At 49.0% G+C, this 19646-nt stretch overlaps 1 protein-coding gene and 1 non-coding gene across 4 annotated transcripts; one reads left to right on the top strand and one right to left on the bottom strand.

The window, feature by feature from the left end:
- Positions 1-3238: 3238 nt before the first annotated feature.
- On the top strand, positions 3239-11767 carry LOC149330888 (uncharacterized). 3 transcript variants are annotated; one of them, XM_089560001.1, is made up of 4 exons: positions 3239-3376; positions 5804-6995; positions 8839-9615; positions 11075-11767. In XM_089560001.1, exons 2-4 carry the CDS (start codon positions 6868-6870, stop codon positions 11532-11534), a joined length of 1365 nt encoding a protein of 454 aa, XP_089416127.1. In that variant the 5' UTR covers positions 3239-3376; positions 5804-6867; the 3' UTR covers positions 11535-11767. The 3 variants fall into 3 exon arrangements, with proteins under 3 accessions (XP_089416127.1, XP_089416129.1, XP_089416128.1); XM_089560003.1 differs by lacking the exon at positions 5804-6995; XM_089560002.1 differs by lacking the exons at positions 3239-3376; positions 5804-6995 and adding an exon at positions 4048-4231.
- A 3116-nt stretch (positions 11768-14883) lies between these two features.
- On the bottom strand, positions 14884-14957 carry TRNAT-AGU (transfer RNA threonine (anticodon AGU)). The gene has a single exon. It is a non-coding gene; the product is annotated as a tRNA-Thr (tRNA).
- Between the last annotated feature and the right edge of the window lie 4689 nt (positions 14958-19646).

Here is a 19646-nt window from a genome sequence, read left to right as displayed (position 1 = left end):
GCGAGATTAAATTAAATTTTAATTTCTTTGCCCGTCGCAGGCGAATGCGTGGTAATCAATGTATACCTTCTTACGCATGATTACAAAGGAGAAAAAAAAAACAGTACAAAAAAGCTTCAAATACCTCTCGTGTGCGCTTATCGTACCGAAATTGAACTGTGGCAGCAACCCGCTACTTTCGATGCTAATGTACCGACAGCACCGCACTGCTGAAACTAACCTAGGTAAACAGGTGACAGCATCGACACTTACGTTCTTGTAGCCCGTGCAAATTTCTCGTGGTCACAAAATTAGTTCTGCCCTCATGGTTACCATCGGACAGCTTAGCATGGACATGTGACAAACGACCACGCGCAGAAGCCTCCAAGACATGTGAGTGAGCTGCGACTGATGCAATATACCTGCAGGTGCTTGTATCATTTTCAGCCATAGGCAACCCACACTATTTTCGAAAATTTCATCAAGCCACCATCAGAAAGCCCAGCTATGCATCTCGGTGGCCGCTGGCACGTCCTAAAGACTTTAGAGCCCGGCTGTATACATTACCAGTATTATCTTTTGAAGACAATCCATCTGTGAGTGGCCCAGCCTAGATATCCGTTTACTGAAAATAACTATCGTTTCTCAGCATATACCTACTTGAAACAGTGCGGGCAAGGGCTACCAGCAATACTCCAGGCAAACACTCAATGTTTACGTATATATCCTTGAAGAAAATTTAAAAAAAAGAAAGACGGCGTATGACGGCCATAATCGCTTTGCACTAATACATGAAATGTAATGAACCAAAAAAAAAGACTACATCAAAAATTAAGGAACTAAAATAAAAAAGACTACACCAACACTTAAGGAACTAAAAATGCTCATACATGCTGCACAGAGTAGCAACCGCTATTTCCCAGAGTTTCTAAAGAGCTGTGAAGTCTCTCACCGCGCGTACCTTTATAAGAATAAACCACGGTGTCGACGGCGCCTCCGACTCCTGACGCAACGGCCAGCGCTTCAGTTTGCACGTGGAAGCAGCGATGTCATTTCGTGGTGAAGGACGCTCACCTTACTGAGCTTACCTTACCTTACTTCACTGCTCCAGAAAAAGAGCTTGTCATAGAATGCAGCAGTACACAAGCAGAGAGGTCAGTGAATCTACGTAGCGCATGCCTTTTGCAAGGAGGCCAGCTGGTTTTGAAGTGAGGGACTTCCGGCAGAAAGCTTCCGGTCATTGCCCATGGCTGACATCCTAGCCCCGGAATCGACAATTCCAGACCTTTCTTGGATGCCAACTTAAACCCAAACGAGATAAGCCACACGTCGACTCAGAGCATTTGCCTCGTCGCTGACCAAATTCAAGTGGCGATAGAAGTCGCACCATCAGTCCAAGAGGCAAACCGAATAGGCATAGAAACAACAATCATATGTGACTCCCAACCAGCGTGCACGGCTTTCCATGTGGAGAAATAGGTAGACAAGCCTGACGGATTATGTAAATGAAGGACAGAGACATCTCCGGAACAGACAAAATTTTATGGACATCAGCACACATGGGCTTGGCAGTGAACGAGGTCGCAATCCGGGCCACTCGAGGCTACATACCCCGAGAGGTTCTGGATAGGCCCCTGCAGTTCATCACCATCATTATCAGCCTGACCACGCCCACTGCAGGGCAAAGGCCTCTCCCATGTCTCTCCAATTAACCCTGTGCTTCGACAGTTGCGGCCACCGTATCCCCGCAAACTTCTTAAACTCATCCGCCAACCTAACTTTCTACCGCCCCCTGCTACGCTTTCCTTCTCTTGGAATCCACTCCGTTACCCTTAAGGACCAGCAGTTATCTTGCTTGTCCAAGCCCATTTCTTCCTCTTGATTTCAACTAGGATGTTATTAACCCACGTCTGTTCCCTCACCCACTCCGCCTGCTTCCCATCTCTTAACATTACACCTATCATTTTTTCTTTCCATAGCTCCCTGAGTTGTCCTTAAGTTAAGCTCAACACTCATTGTTAGCCTCCACGTTTCTGCCGTTATCCACGACATTCTCATACAGGGAAATGGTGCCGCTACAGGGCTACAGGAAAAGTGTGTGTGTGTGTGTGTGTGGAGGGGTGGGGGGGTTATGGTTTGGTTTATAGGGGTTTGACGTCCCAAAGAGAATCAGGCTATGAGAGACGCCGTAGTGCAGGGCTCCGGAAATTTCGACCGTCTGGGGTTCTTAACGTGCAATGACATCGCACAGTACACGGGCCTCTATAATTTCGCCTCAATCGAAATTTGATCTCCGCGGCCGGGATCGAACCCGCTTCTTTCGGGTCAGCAGCCGAGCGCCATAACCACTGAGCCACCGCGGCGGCGTGCGTGCATGCGCGTGCGCGCGAGGGGTGGGGGGAGAAGCAAACCCCCAATCGCGCTCACGGGCAGTCTGGTCGCAGTACCGGCGCTCGCCGCCTTACTGCTGCCGTATACAGTCCGGCTCCTCCAATTCGTCGCATAAGCACCGCCCACTTTCTTCGCCAAGACGGGATTAGCGCCGATAAAGCTAGAGATAACAAACCCGTCGTTGTGCTCCGTCATTTTGACGGCATGCATATAATTATGAAATAATCTGCACAGACAGCTTTGATTGATGTGTCGCTTAATGCTTGTTAACAATGGCTAAACTTATTTCTATCAAGAAAAGTCGTTTTTGTAAAATAATTGCTGTCAGAAGCTGTGTTTTCCGCCTATCTATTTTTCACGGTTAATATCTCTCATTTACCTTATTCTCGTCGAAATGCTGTCTGACAGACTGATTCGTTAGTGCTGTTTTTTTTTTTTATCCATGTTTTCAAAGATCGTGCTTACCGGTTGTGCTGGTGTCAATACATTTGCACACGCTTTGCAAGAGCCCGAGAGAGACTGTCAGTAATGTTGAATAATACACCACGCATGCCTTGATACTCGTGCAGAAACGTGGTAGCTGTCGCATGCGAAAGTTTTAGCGCCAGAAACCCTTGAGACCTTGAGAGCCTTGAGACCGAAATCTCTCCAGACAACCAGGCAGGCGACCGCCGTCTGATGCGAGAAGCTGTACGCAGCAACGACCAGCACAACTACGAACGAGAGACAGTCCGGCTCAGTTTCATAAGCGCACCCTTCCTTCCCACCGCGAGCCAACCTGATACCTGCGGATACCCAAGCCGGTACGTCCGACACGGCTCCCTCCCACTCCACACTGAGTCCGAACTCGAGATGTGCACCTGCGCGCGGCGTGCCGCGCCTCGTTGTAGCGCAGCAGCTCGTTCAGCACCTACGTCTGCGGACGCATCCATGGACGCAAGCGAACGCAAGTTCCGAGTCATCACTTCGTGGCTCAACGAGGCTGGGATTTCGACAAGATTTCACGGTGAGTCGATTGGCAGTTCGTACGCGCATCATCAGTGTTTGAATAACAGGAACGTTATGTATAAAAACCGCCACAACGATTAGACATAACTCAGAGGTATGTACGTTGTCGCGTTACCTTTCGCAATTCCAGCAGATTTCTTGGAATTCACTAAGTATGGCGAGATTTTGGATAGGAATAACACAGTTCCCACTTTTGGTAATGTAAACAAACTGTTCCAAGAAACCATGGTAAACCGTGGTCGAAAACATGGGAGGGGACCTCAATCGTAATACGCTTGCACATCGCCTCGAGACCACAACACGAGCGCCCAACATCGGAGGTGACCCCAACATCGGCCACAACTGCTGATGGAATAATGTCCTTGCACTTCGGAAATTGTGCGCATACTTTGTGAGCCGTTTCGATGGAGGCGAAATGCTAGAGGCCCGTGTACTGCGCGATGTCTGTGCACGTTAAAGAGCACCAGGTGGTCGAAATTTCTGGAGTCCTCCACTATGGTGTTCTTCATACCTGAGTCGCTTTGGGACGTTAAACCCCATAAACTAAACCAAACTTTCCGAGGCGCCCAAGCAAAGTACAAAAAAAACACGCATACACACACCACTAGAACAGCGGAAACTGAAGATGAAGTCGCGCCATCTGTCAAGCTGCTATCAAAACAAAGCCCACTAGCGGACCAATTCTAACCAATCGCTGGCCGCCCCACATCAGACGCTGCTCTACCGCTCCACTCATATTCTAGACGACGTTTTTGATCTCGCACCTCCCTTTGCCTGCTTGCTGCACTCAAAAAGTTTTTGTTGTTGTACGCCTTTGCGTTCTTTCATCGCTTCAGGATTGCCCTTCTTGCTGGTAAGTGTAAACAAACTCACGGCAATATTGTTTCATGTTTGCATGCCATGATGTCTTCACTTCGAAACGCACCGCGCGCTAGCTACATAACCGCCAACCGCCCGATTTGATGAACAAAAGATTTTGAGTCGCGCTGCAAGTGATTCGTATTTCCAATATTTTACTTCGATATATGCTCTCTGCAGACATTGAATTAGCAGAAAACATGGGGGCCTGCTGATGCTGTGCGCATACTGACAACATAAAGGCATTTGAGAGAAATTGGAAGCGCGGTTGTTGACGCTGCTTTATACGGTGCATGCTTGCCTTCGTAGCGTCTCAGTGTTTCGCAGCGACTTCACAAGTGCAACGGAAATGAGCGTCTCGGTCGAATGCCTGTTAGGACTTAGTATACTTTTGACTGCTCACATATTGAGCTGCATTATTGTTTTCACTGCGGCAACATGCGAAGGAAACGCAATCATTTCTCAGGGCGCGTCAATCTTGCGTGTTTCTTGTTGTTGATTTGCCGCCCTCAACGAAAAAAAATTCGATTACATTGCGGTAATTACAAGACGCGAGAAGCGCAAAAGATGTAAGCTCTAGAGATTAGCTGAATTATCGAGCCGTGGTACAAGTGCTTTCTATAGAGGTGTTTTTAAGTTTTAGCCCCGCCGCTGCGGCTCTGTGGTTGGCGCGCTTGGATACTGAGCCGGAGGACCCAGGCAAATGGGTTGCATTAATCCGGAGCCCTCCACTGCGGCGTCTCTCGTATCCCAAGTGCCTGCTGGTGTTATTTCCCTTTGTTATTGATGACCGCTACTGTAGAACAGACTGCTGACGTAGGGTGTTACTGCGGTCGTTGTATTAGGTTGGGTTTTGTTCATTTTTGGCGCAGCTTCCTTAAAACTTTTTTTTTTCTTGCCGACATATTCGTGCAGGTGCATTGTGATTATGATTTGCCAAACATGGTGGTTTTGCGGGAAATTCTTTCATTATTTCCGCGTCATGGTGACTATCTGATATGCTCCGAGAGGTAAAAGCACGAGAACATGGTATGGCATGGTATGGCATGGCATGGCATGGCATGGCATGGCATGGTATGGTATGGTATGGTATGGTATGGTATGGTATGGTATGGTATGGTATGGTATGGTATGGTATGGTATGGTATCGTTGCGCGCGTGATGTGTCTGCGCGATTTACTGTTGACTGCTTTGTCGCTCAGAGGCACGGGTATTGCTTGTCACGATTTATTTTTAAGGGGCCGGTGGGTGCGGGGTGGGTATGGAGGTGTATCGAGGTATCTTTTAGGTTATTAAGACCTCTTCTGGAATGAATGGAGGTGTTGGCGGAGAGATCTCTCTCCTTTGTCCTTTCTGTTCTGGGCAAAATTTTGTTGCGGAAGCAACAGAACGCCAGGTGTGAGCGATTTCGCGGAGCCCCGGAGAGCCCCAATTGCGCATGCGCGAGGAGCGAGTGTGAGACAGTTACCAGTGCGTAATTTCCTTTCCTCAAATACAATTTTCTTTATTACGGCCTCATTTTCTCTCTCTTCTTTCACTCCCACTTCCTCCCTTCCTCTACAAACAGATGACGGGTGTCCACCGAGATATGTGAGACAGTTACTGCGTTATTTCCTTCCCTCAAATACAATTTTCATTTTCTTCATTACGGCCCCACTTTCTTCTTTCACTCCTACTTGCTCCCTTCCTGTACCGTGCGGTTCAGGTGTGCACCGAGATGACAGAGAGTATGACAGTGTAGGTGAGTGGTGTATATATATAGGCTCTCAATGTTTGTGAACTTCGGAAGACCAGTGATAGCTCTTATTGCTTCTCTTTTGAGTCGTTCGAAAGTGAGCTGCTATCTCTTTGTAACACTGAGGTAGTTTATGCTTTAGGGAGACTTGAAATCATCAATGTGTTTACAGGGGCGAGCTGTATTGTTTCCTCGGCTCCCTACGATTTAGAAGTGGTTGTTTAATAAGATGGAGCGTTTCAAAGTGCAACAAGTTTGACTCAGGTTTTAGCTCCGGCGTCCTTGTCGGTGGGAAGTTCGAGTACTGTTATGCTAGGTTGAAGTTGAGGACGGTGACCGTTCATGTGGAGGTCTATAATTTCTTTAACTTGAGATTTTCGAAGGCGTCTGTTTGCAACGACTATCTCAACCGTCTTCTCGTCAGATGGATGGAGCCTAGATTTTTTTTTTTTTTTTGAAAAACAAGGCCACAGCGTCAAGACCTTCTTGTAGCGTTTGCTCTTGTAGCGCGATGGGTCCTCCTTTTCTCCAAGGAGTCATATCGTCAGCGTAGACTGTATAAGCCTTCGATGCGCGCTAACCGCGGCGCCAGGTTGACCATTACCATATTAAATAAGGTTGGTGATAGCAGAGTCCTCTGGGGAACTGAGATTGTTTGGCGACCTATAGGGCCCAGTGTAGTGCATATTTCCGAGCTCGTCACTGTCGGTTCTTGTGAAAGGCATTCATGAATTTCAAGCTCATCATCATCATCAGACTGACTACGCCCACTGCAGAGCAAAGGCCTCTTCCAATGCCTCTCCAATTAACCCTGTCCTGAGCCAGCTGCGGTCACCGTATCCTCGCAAGGTGTTGCCCTGAATTCCACGTCTCTTCACTCCTTCGAGTACCTTGTCATGGGGACCAGTGTCAAACGCCTTGACGTCTACAGTCGCGATAGTTCGTGGTTCGCAGGACGTCGAAGCTCGATCGAGAACCTCGTGGTGCAGCAGATGGAGACTGTCTTGGGTGCTCAGGCGTTGTGGTAAGCCAGTTTCCAGTGGGTCGGGGTTGTTTCCAGGTGCCGCTCGATCCTAAAGACGATCATCTTTGCCATTTTTTTTTTTTTTGGGGGGGGGGGGGTGGGGGGGAGGGGGGTCTGTTGGGCTTCGGTATCGGCACGAGCCAGGATTCTTTCCACTCGTTGGGAATATCTGATGACTCCCACATGTTGTTTATTCCGGGAGGTTTCGCAGAGCTGCGTACAATAAAGGGCCTGCGGTGCTGGTGCTCTTGGCAGAGTTGAGCGCCATCGTAAGTTCACCCATGGCCTGTCCATAGCTTTAGGCAAAAGGCGCATGTGGGGAAGCAGGTTGCCGCTGTGTCTTCGTGTCGTCGTGCCGTGTCTTCACAGACGATGCTGGTTGCGGGGATTGCTGGTTTTGCGAGATCTTCTTCGGAATCGTTCACCCGGAGCGCTAAATTAAGGGCGTTTATGTGCGCCATGGAACGGAAATTTCTCCATGCTTTAGCCTTCCGCAAAGCAGGCTTCAGACAAACAAACGCACAACGGCTGAATGCGGGTATTGGCCACAAGTGCTGGTGCACTAAAAAGAAATAGCGCTTGGCACGAGGACCATGAAAGAGGAAAATACAGGACGCACGGAGTATTTTTCCAAAAAGGTGAACTACATGCCACCTTTCTGCCTTGACACACTTGTATATTGTCCCTTCTTCCTTTAAGTGCATGCGACTATACGCCCCGCCGCGGTGGATCGGCGGTTACGGCGCTCGGATGCTGACCCGGTCGAAAGGCGCGGGTTCGATCCCGGCCGCGACGGTCGAATTTCGATGTAGGCGAAATTCTAGAGGCCTGTGTACTGTGCGATGTCAGTGCACGTTAAAGAACCCCAGGTGGTCGAAATTTCCGCGGCGCTTCACTACGACGTCTCTCATTGCCTCAGTCGCTTTGGGACGTTAAACCTCAATAAATCAATCTTGCAACAGTACGATTTAGCCCCAGAAAACTTACTGTTTGAAGGTGCTTATCGCAGGGATAAGCACCGGCAGGGGCGCCTTATCGAACACTGCGCGGAATGATTCGCTCGCCGTGGCTGCCTATCAAAACCGGGAGGACAAATGGCGTCTGCATCAGGGCTTTTCCAGTCCCTGCGCGACAACCGCTGTCTGCAACGGCGCACACCTTTTAAACGCCGCGCCATTGATACTAAAATCCCTTTGGGGGCTAGCATCATCATCAGTACCCATTGGTCAAATGTTGAGGGGAATCCCCCAAGGTGGAGTAAATTTGTAATAAGGGAGTAATTACTCATCGACATCCACCCAGGCGCAGCCATACGCCCAGAAAGCTGTATAGCTTTCCTTTGTAGCCGTATGGCTGCGCTTGGGTGGATGTCAATGAGCAATTACTCCCTTATTACTAATTTACTCCACCTTGGGGGATTCCCCTAAACATTTGACCAACGCTGTTCCCACTTCGAGTCATTGATCACTTCGCTCTCGCCCTACCATCATCTTGCAGTCCCGGTTAGCTCGACTGCTCCGGTGAAGCGGTGGTCCCGGGTTCGAACCCCGGACCAGGGCGAATTTTTCTTTAACTGCGAAGTTTCTGAGAAAGCTGTATAGCTTTCCTTTGTAGCCGTATGGCTGCGCTTGGGTGGATGACAATGAGTAATTACTCCCTTATATATATCAGTACCCATGTTTGTTTACAATACGTCGAAACTGTGTATGTATAAATGCTGAATTTCGAGTGTGGTCACTGACACCCGTGAAGCTGCAGCCTCTGTGCTTTTTTTCTCTGTGCTCCTGCCATCGCATTTTTTTTTTCTTCCATATTTCACGAATATAAACTGCGCTCCTTCCAGCGCCATGGATAATCTCGGGGACCTCGCCTGCGCGTTCGCGACGCTGATGGCGATGGATGAGGAAAGCGCGCCGGCGCGTTTTCGACGGAGCAGCGTCCACTCCGACTGGAGCGACGTCCTGGCCGTCAAGGCCGCCCGGGAGGTTCTCATAGACGTCCGCTACCCGGACGACTCCACGCGCTGCTCGCTCTACGCCTCCTGGCTCCGGGCGTTCGACGCGAGCTCCTGGACGCGCGACTTCGATGAGCTCCTGCTCGACTGCGTGGCCGCCACGCCGTCGCCGTCGAATCCTGGGACGCCCCTTTTCAGGGACTTGTACAGGGACGACGACCCGGAGGACGGATGCCCGCCACTGGGCTTCGTCTTGAACCCCGGCTGGCTTCCCTGTCTGTTCGAGTGCAGAGCGGACGTCGAGCCGCTGCCGGAGTCCTCGGACTTCCTGAGGTTCGTGGCCGACCTGGTCCGGAAGGGGCGCACCAACCGAGAAGCCCTGAACGAAGCAGGCATGATCATCGGTTTCTGCAGCCTGGCGTTGGCCGTAGTCGCAGCCAAGCCGGTGAGGGACGTGCAGGACTTCTTCAGGACGCAGATGAAGAGGGCGCTGACTGCAGCGGTGCCGACCACGTTCGACGGCGACATTCCCTGTCCCAGGGGCAGATTGATGTCGGAACTCTACCACAGGGCCCACACGATCATCGGCGCGGTCAAACCGTACACCGTGCTCCTGGCCGTCGGCCAGTACATCTTCCACGCCAATGCGGGGAAGGCCGCGCCCAGGTACTCAACGTTCCTTATTAACGTATGAAGTATACAACAGCTGTATCCTACCGGTACTCACCTATGGGGCAGAAACGTGGAGGCTAACAAAGAGGGTTCAGCTTAAGTTAAGAACAACGCAGCGAGCTATGGAAAGGAAAATGATAGGTGTAACGTTAAGAGATCGGAAGAGGGCGGAGTGGGTGAGGGAACAAACGTGGGTTAATGACATCCTAGTCGAAATCAAGAGGAAGAAGTGGGCTTGGGCAGGGCATGTAATGCGAAGGCAAGATAACCGCTGGTCCTTAAGGGTAACGGAGTGGATTCCAAGAGAAGGCAAGCGTAGCAGGGGACGGCAGAAAGTTAGGTGGGCGGATGAGATTAAGAAGTTTGCGGGGATACAGTGGCGACAACTGGCAAAGGACAGGGTTAATTGGAGAGACATGGGAGAGGCCTTTGCCCTGCAGTGGGTGTAGTCAAGCTGATGATGATGATGATTAACGTGACATCGTTTAGGAGCTCATGTCGCAGCAAATCCGCCGTCGTCGGCGCCGTTGACCGCGAGCGAAAAATCCACGAAAGGTCCCCAGAGATGAACCTATAGGAGGCAGGTGGGTCACCGAGGTCGCGTGACATTGCGGCGCCATGCCCACCGGCAGTGGCGCATCGCTGCACCGGTGTGCTAGGAGGGGTGTGAGGACTCCCAGGGACCTATGAATGTAAAGTACAGAATCACCAATTCTGCATACATGGGCACTAACCTATTAAGCTGTTGCTCTTAAGGGGCAGCTTAAGTGCCCCCTCTGAATTTTTAGTCGGGGTTCAACTCGAACAGAGGCCCGCTTCACTTTGTCTGATTTCGATAAAAGCTTAAGCAGTGCGTTGGCACTTCACATTAATTAAGGCTGCGATTTGGGCAAGTTGGTAGTGATTCGTTCACTTAAACAGCGCAGGGAGACAGGTCGAAGCAAAGAGCACACAATACAAGCGCTGACTGGCAACTAGCTCTTTTTTTTTTGTTCGTCCAGAGAAACGTCGATTACTTTATTGATTGAATTTCTATGGAGGAGAAATTCTAGAGGCCCGTGTACTGTGCGATGTCAGTGCACGTTAAAGAACCCCAGGTGGTCGAAATTTCCGGAGCCCTCCACTACGGCGTCTCTCATAGCCTTAGTCGCTTTGGGACGTTAAACCCCATAAACCAACCAACCAACTACTTTATTGATGATTTTCTCGACCTAGAGGGGGCGCTTCAAGAAATCCAATATGGCGGCCTTACGGAGTATTCCACTTGTGGGCAGCTTAGTTAGAATCTCGTCTGTTTTAAAATGTTGCGAGAAACTAAAGCACATTAAAAGAAAACGGCGGCTTTTTCTCATAACCGCCAATTCCCGCACGGTGCGGCGCGCACCTAAGAGTGAGAAAGTTACTAACTGTGCCTTTGCTGAAAACCATTTTTTTTTTTTTTTTCATTTTTAAGCGCCGACCTGAAGTTCCTGGTGGAGGCGTTCATAGCGCCGGCAAAGTTCGGCCACCTCGAGATCGTGCAACTCTTCTCCGACGTGCGAGATCAGACCGGACTGGACGCAACCAAGCTGTGCGAGATCCTCGCCGAGGGCTCGTCGACCGCCGTGTCGCTGTCCAGTGGGCGGGTGGCCGATTTCTTGGACTGCGCAGGACAGCCGAGGCAGCTGGGCGTGCCCTGGTGCCGCGTGGCGAGCCGCTGCTTCTTCGTGGATCTGAACCTCAGCGAGAACATGGACTATGCCCTGAGGCTTATGGCGTTCCTCGCGCCCGACGCCAACGACCCCCTGTGGAATAGACGGGAGTTCGCGACCGTCGGCGAGTCCCGTATAAGCGAGGCTCGGAAGTGGGCAAGAGCCTTCAAGCGCGCTCTGCGCAAAGGAAAGTACGGAGACCTCCCCAACTGGAAGCCGTAAGGAGCCACGTCGGTTCGGGAGCGTCCGGCTTGAAGACCATGCAGCGGCTATGACACTTTGCTGCTGTGTCCGGCTTCAGCAGGTTTTCGAGCTGTCTGTGTTTCGATTGTCCAAGGCCAGAATCAAGAGGATTCCACCACTGTTTCGTTTTATAGATCTCAATGCGCTTGCGAAGTTAAGTACTTGCGCCTTCACCAACGTCGTTCAAGTAATAAACGAGTTTCTGTATTCGCTGCAAGTTGTACCGACTTTCACTAATAGCGTTCCAACGTTTCCCCCCCCTCCCCCCCCCCCCTCCTGTTTTTAATCAGTGAGAACGTGAGGCGCGCTGGAATCTAATGCTAGTTCCAATACTTTGCTCTCGTCGTCGGGAGTAGATGTAGAGTCGTTTTCTTTGAGGGGGAGGGGGGGGGGCTTAACCGTATTCTTGAAGAAAATATATATCGCATGTGCGACAGCATTTGGAAGTTGGCACACACCCAAAGACTCCAAAGAAGCCCCAGAATTTTGGACGGAGGTCAGCCCCAGAAAATGGATTAAGGTGAACTGATTGATTAGTGGCCGATTACCGTGTATTAGTATATTCCCATATGAACTGAAGGTACTGGAACACTGAAGTCATCAGATTTTCATATATTTGGCGGTGCTGATGAAGTCGCGACTCTCTCCGGAGCAGCGGTGGTCTGCAGGGTCCACGCCGCGTACTGTGTGCTGCGCGCATTTCGAGGTATTGACACCGACGCCCGTTAGTCTCGCATTCTGCTCCGTGTGAAGCACGCTAGCTGAGCAGCCGTATTTGTCACCGCCGGCGGCTGCGGCCGCCAAGCGAGACGTGCTACACAAAGCAGTGGCGAAGAGGGCAGCGCCTCACCTCCTTGCAACTTTCTCCCTTCGCGCGCTCTCCTCGCCTCTGCGGACGCCGACGACACCATGACGTCGGGAGTTGAGGCAACAACAGCTGTCGCTTCAGAAGGAAGAGCAAAAACTTTGAGATCACTGCGGCGACCCACAAAGGAGCAACGCGAAGGCAAAACGTCCAAATACTACATCGACGTCCGTGGCTGTTCTGACGTCCGTGTACTATATGGACATCCATGGCTCTTTTGACGTGTAAGTGTATTCTTTCGCGTTTAATTAATTAAACCTCATCAACCAAAATTTTTCCACGGCAACATTTTGTCTCACACTATCTGTCACAATCACACTTTCACATATTTATCTTCAGAGAACGACGCTTGCCTTCTCTTGGTATCCAGTTCGTTACTCTAAACGGCCATCGGTTATCTTCCCTTTGCATTACATTCTTGCCTAAGCCCATTTCTTCTTTCGGCTAGGGTGTCGTTAATCCGCGTTTGTTCTGTGACCAACACAGCCTTTTTGCTGTCCGTTAGCGTTATCCTATCATTTTCTTTTCCATAGCTCGCTGCATTGTCCTCAACTTAAGTGGAACCCTTTTCGTTAGCCTCCACGTTTCAGCCCCATACGCGCTCCCACTATACTGCTGCAAAAGACAGTCACCGATCATGACCAATTTCGTCGGTACGTAGCCATTGGCTGAAGGCTCCCAGTTGCCCTTGCGAAACACGTGACTTCCGGCACATTTTTTGTCATGCAGTTCGGACAGCGAGGGTCTCTACTTAGCTTTCCTTCCTCCATGCCGACAGCGAGAACTGCGGCCTGCAATTCAGCGACTTCAGTCTCACACACCGTGCGATGTTTTTGAGGGCTGAGGCGGCGGGTCGGGCAGAATCTTGGTACGTTGACGAATGCAAACACACCGAGCGGTGCTTTCGCTAACGTGGAGGCTTAAGCAACATTAGCTAGCCACAGGTGTTTTCCACGTCCAATGTGCGTGCCGCGACTTGCAAGTACTTTTTATGCACTATACATATTGTGCATTTGAAGTCGCTGCTTGCGAGGCTACGCACTCAGCCCTCAAAGTGCGTTCTGTGAGCGTACTTTGGCGAGTGCACTTTTGTTACGCCGTTTAGCTGTGCTAGAGTGCACTTTTAAAGATTTTGCGCCCTTGACAGGGGTATTAGACGGGCACCTGGAGCTCCTCTGCTGCTCCACACTTGTAAATCGAGGCGCGTGAAAAACGAAACCATGCACGCGGACACGCAAAGCTCATAACCGAGAAACGCTAAAACATACCGAAACTCAGCTGGCCGCTTGTAGTGCCGCTTGTAGTGCTGCTTGTAGTGTGTTTTCTTTGGCTTACAACATTGGGGTTGTCCTTTTCCATCGTCTTCGTGCGATAAAACTGCATTAGCCGTTTGAAAACCAAACTTATATACTTTAATGGCAAAGCGCGTAGCTTTCATGCATGTTTCTCAGCCACGCAGTCCGTTCACACACAGCCACACAGTCCGTGGTGAAGTACAGAGGGCAGCGATAGCGAGAAAGGACAGGGGAGAGCTATACTATAGTACATTGTTTTACAACACGCAACTGCAACCGCATTTGGCAACCAATTTCGTTCGGTGCCGCTTTCATCAGCGAACAACCACCTCTCGGCCAATCTGGAGACCTTTAGTGCCTTTGAAGCACAGTGTGACCACCTGATCTCAGTTGAAACCACGGTTGAAACTCCCGCTTTATTGACCCTGCTGGCTCCCTTGGCTGGCTCCAAATTGAGGCAATGCCTCGATCACGGTGGCCTCGATGCAGCACGCCCGATTTAGGCGCCACCATTGTTAGGCGGCCGTCGCTCCAACCAGCGTTTCTGCCAACGGCCGCGACGGGGTGCTAGCTGTCCGTAATGCGGCCGTTTTCTTTGCTCCTAGGCTGTCACTTCGAAGCACCGTGAAAGAGTTCACGGGCACAGGCTTCGTTGATCGCAATAACCGGTATAGTGGCGTGGATTGCGTGTCAGCGGGAACTCGGAAGCTTTGACATCTTCCCGAAATATCTAGGCGGTGGAAGTGTACGCGAACTTGTCACGTGCTGCATTTGCGGCAAAGCCTCAGAACGGCGGCGTCCCGCAGAATCGATTGTCGCACCTGCGGCTCCAGCGTAACTGCCGCGGTGCGCTTTCGGTGTCGAAGAGGGCTTCATTTCGTCGCCACGTAACGAGGAATGTCCTAAAAAGTTTGCTCTCAATGTCTTTCAAAGAAGAGGGCAGGACCCTTCGCTTGTCAGATTAACAAAACGCAACGCCACATTATATTCTTGAGCCACTGCAGCACCTTGGTTAGTATATTTTAGTTGTAAGGTACAGGACTGGGCCCGAAGAAATAAAATATCTGTTGGAAGCTTCACGAGCTAGGTGGAAAATGTAATTACGGTGTTGACACATGCTTCTGCGCGTGAAAAGCAAAAAATAAACTACCGCATGGTAACAAGCGGAAGGCACCGGTGGGATTCGAACCCACGATCTCCTGTTTACTAGACAGGCGCTTTAACCAACTAAGCCACGGCGCCAGGACGGCGGCGAAAAAATATGCTTGGAACACAAACGGCCTCTCGGAATATTTTCCCCGTATGCCTGTTGGGAACACAAACAGCTTGACGGCATATTTTCCCCGTGCGACTGCTGGGAATGAAACAGTAAGGCAACAGTAAGATTCTAACTGGTCCTATGCTACTGCCCACAAGGACATCAAGAAGATCCTCTCGAACAAAAGCTAAGGATGGCTAAATAAGAGAGTTTGGGACATGTGGCGCCTGTTGAACGCCTTATACGTTGTACACAAATCTCGCGAAAAACAGAAGGTACAAGAGAAAGGTTGTGCAAATAGTTCACCAAAGTCGCGAAAAAAAAAATGGAACTAAAGCGGAAAGACGGCGCACAGAGAACACATCCCCAGACTGTTTTTCTAGCAACATGTAATGTGATCAAGCCTTTCCATGCAAAAAGCTACGAAATTCTCAGGACAGGTCGTTTACATAAAACGAAACACGCAGCTATGCAAATGGGATTCGAACCCACGATCTCCTGTTTACTAGACAGGCGCTTTAACCAACTAAGCCACGGCTTCTTGTTTTCAATGAACGACGGGCCCTAACTTGGCCCATACTTTTTTTTTCTTCAACATGGTATTTATTACAGTGATGTAATGCTCTACGTACATGAACTATATACCAGCCAATATGAAAACAGTGTTAAACAATACATATTGAAAATACCATGCACAAGAAAAGGGGCAATGCAGAGCACATCACTAATAGTGAGTGCCAGTCCGGTTCGTACTCAGTCTGGGCATACACGTCTCTTAGATGAACAACCGTTCGACTGAAGTGATCCTTTGCAGACACAACATGTTCACAGTGTCTGTCCATCATGCGGGTTTTCGGTTTTCCAGAGGCTGTGCAGTCCAATCAGAAAGAACATGTCCAGGGGTTCATCAACAAATGGCAGCGCAGTGAGATAGCGAACAGAATGGAGTCAGATGAATTCTTTTTTTATATGTGCGTTGCAGGATATCCCAGAAGAGTACTGCAGCTTTGCAACTGATGAAACAATGCTCAATTGTTTCTGGTTCATCACAAACGCGGCAATTAACGGTAGACACAAAAATGCCCTTTTTCTCTAACCATGTTCTAACGGGCACCGGACGCGTAATTCGGAGGTCGTGGGTTCGAATCCCACCGGCGGCATGTGGTTGTTTTTTCTTCTGCTTTTCTAATCAATTAGCATTAAGCGATCACATATTCAGTAATATTCTAAATTGATCAACACCACAAATTAAATAAATAAAAAAAGAGTTCCCTTTGCCCCTTGGTTTCTGTGGCTGTTGGCTTCTCTCAAACGTACCGGTGAGTAATTTAAAGAAAAAGGTCTTTGTACACGGCGAGACTGGCATCTTACGTACCGTATTTTCCGGTGTATAAGACGCACCCCCCATATATGCAGGCTGTCATTGAAAAAGTTAGTATATAAGACGCACCCATGTATAAGACGCATCCCAATTTACCCAGTTAGGCTAGTGAGGCTTAATTAAACATGCTTGTGCGACCATTGCAAAATGCACCTTACCTGTGAGAAGTTCTTAAGCACCGCTAAGTGATCGAAAAAGGCAACACTCACGCCATACCCGCCCACATTTTAGCAAAAAAAAAAGCAAAAAAGATCGAAGGAACTCTCCTTATGTCCATAAGAACATTTTATATTAACTTAAAACCTTCGAAGTCTTGATCTTAAGATGTGCTATCAAAAAGCACGCCCATTTATGGAGGCGACCCAGCTGAAACATTTTCTTCGCACTACGTACATACTACGTACACGGAGCAAACAAAGTTGCAAAGGGTGACTGAAAGAAACGCCGGCTTGTCTTGACAATGGCGAGAAACGCGATTGTCGCCATCTTTTGGCATTTCACATTACTTTTGCTTGGGGCCTGCGAAACGGTCGCGGGTTTATGATTCCGGAAGTCGTCATCCCCACCGTTTAATAATAAAGTTGCTCTCGGTGGTCCCCGTATTGAAGTATTAACCGTGTTAAAACCGCGTCATTGGTAGTGATGTTTTTTCGGTGAAAAAAGCTTGAACATGGACCTGAGTAATTTCTGAACTCGCAAAAAAAAAAAACAGAAAAAGTCGCATATGAGACGCACCCTTGTATAGGACGCACCAGCAAGATTTTTGGAAAAAAGCCGCGTCTTATATACCGGAAAATACGGTACTCTTTTGAGTACGTCATGCCCCGGTAAACCAAAATACAGAGAGCGGTACATGGGCGGAGGGAAGAGCATACTAATCAAATCCTTGTACAACTTTTTACTCGACACTAAAAAAAGGAACTCAGGAGAAAAACGAACAAGTAGGAAACGGACAGCCAAATACACCTCTTGCATTATGCCCCACAAACACGCATGCTCACAAACATTGGAAGACACAATGAGGTTGGGTAAAACATGAACTAAATTTGTTTGCAGGATTGAACGTACTATTGGGTGTGTAGTGTCACGGAAAAAACATGAAACGTGACACTATCTGTCGGACATACAGGTGAACTAGACCAAAGCCGCCAGCGCTTACAGGCCGAAAAAGGTTATCACGCCTCATGGATTCAAAAGACGAATCCCACACAAAAGTAGCGAAAACCCAGTGAAAACGCTGGATAAGAAGTCTTGCGCAATGAATAATTTGCAGTACATAATATATTTTAGTGGCGAGAAACAGATTACAGGCGGTTGCCCTGCCGAAAATTGAGAGGCCATGGGGGACAAACGTTTGAGCATAGCGCTTAAGAGTTGACACGCGGTCTTTCTAATAATGTGCGCTATGCTTATAGGCACTCAAAGGGACGCCAAGGTACTTTGGTGGCCTGCATGTCCATGTTATACCAGCATATTCAGCAGGTGTCGAACCCCAGCTACCAAACCAAAGACCGCAACTCTTAGAGCGATTAATCCGACTTCCTGACACCGAACCAAAGTCCTCCGTTAAACGAATAACCTCATCGATGCTTGGCTTATCTGTACAAAAAAACGCAAGGTCATCTGCATAAGCCAGTACCTTCAGTTCGTGGCCCGTTATTCGGAAACCATTGACCGCTCTACTGTTTATGACACTTACGCAAAGTGGCTCCAAGTATAACGCGAACAGGAGCGGAGACAGTGGGCACCCTTGTTTCACCGAAGACTGAATTGGGACTGGTTGCGAGAGACAGCCATTAACAATCAAGCGCGTGGTACAGGATTTGTAACAAAGGCGTATGCCAGTAGAAAGTATTGAACCGAGATTTACGTGATTTAAAAGTGCAAAAAGAAATGAATGGCACACTCGATCAAATGCCTTTGCCAGGTCAATTTGCAGCATTGCTAATTGTTCTTGAGCGTCACTGCAATACTGCAACACCGTACGCGCTACATGGCCCATACGTGTAGCGTTCAGACTTCTTTACTACAGCTCCGCGAAGTATGGGGTACTAGGTAGGTAACCAGATAGCTCCACGCGAAATTTGATGTGGGGACAGAAGTGGCCACTGCGTGAGGCGCGAGCGCGACAGGGGTGATGGCAGCCGCCGTCGTGCAGTGGAGAGAAATATCTTTGCTGGGACCGTTACGAAGGAAGAGCTTGATTAATAAAGTAACGAGGGGAACACAGGTGAACCATAGAGCTACACTTTTTTTTGCCCCATTAGAAAAAGCACTTAATTAGACATATACATGTGACAATGCGAGAGCATTAAAGTGTTGAGTCATGCTATGTTGCAGAATGACTCTTGAGTCCCGACTGTGACTGTGCAGGATGACTATGCGCAATGTTTGTACAAACTCATTACACGTTACATTACGTTACTTATTAAGTCTGCTACGTCGGAGAATTATTATGAATCATGACGCATACTTTGTACAAATTCTATGCACCTTTTGTTACTTTCAAAGTGCCGAGTCATGATACGTCGCAGAATGACTATGAGTCACAAGTCATTACTATGACTACGAGTAGAGTCATGACCTTCATAGGTCGTAGCACGTTACGTTTCATTATCCATAACATGTTCACTTACATGTGTTGTGGCATGTTAGACCATCATCATAATTTCGGCAATGGACAGCGACAAACGTCGGCTTTTGTGCTGAAACTCGGAGCTGCCACAGTGCTTTCTGCACATCGCTTCAAAGAACGCGGTGGCTGCAACGAGCATCTATTGCTTCACCTTTTCCACGCTCTTCTTTCTATTCTCCCTCTTTTGTTGTCTGCCCGCGGCGGTAATACTTCGTCCATTTGATGCCAGTCGACAGGCGCGTGCATTTTTGTGCAGCACTTACTACTAATATTCTACTACTACTAGTTACAGCACTTACTACTAATATTCTACTACTACTTACTACTAGGAATATATTATACGGCGCTCCTGAGCGAAAGTAATCTGGCTTTCTTGCCTTGTCGTGCTCAGTGGCTGTAACGCGGGTCGATATATTATTTCCCCCTTTTCTTTTCACCTCTCTCTCCTGGTCGCACGTGACAATGGCCCAATGGGTGTCAGTCGACAGACTCGTGCACCTGCCTCTTCTTTCGACATGCAGACGCTTACTACTCAGTGTGTGCCATTATTTCGCAGCCACCAATAACACTCGTCTGTTCATTTATTATCCTCTAATTGGTATTCTCTGATTTGGTATTCTAATTGGTATCCATATTCTTCACCTCAGTAAACATTTC

This window comes from Amblyomma mixtum, chromosome 9 (assembly GCF_055824585.1).
Source record: "Amblyomma mixtum isolate Tamu chromosome 9, ASM5582458v1, whole genome shotgun sequence".
Classification (NCBI taxonomy): Eukaryota; Metazoa; Arthropoda; class Arachnida; order Ixodida; family Ixodidae; genus Amblyomma; species Amblyomma mixtum.
The sequence above is the reverse complement of the archived record's forward strand: the minus strand, read 5'-3'. Positions and strand labels throughout refer to the sequence as shown.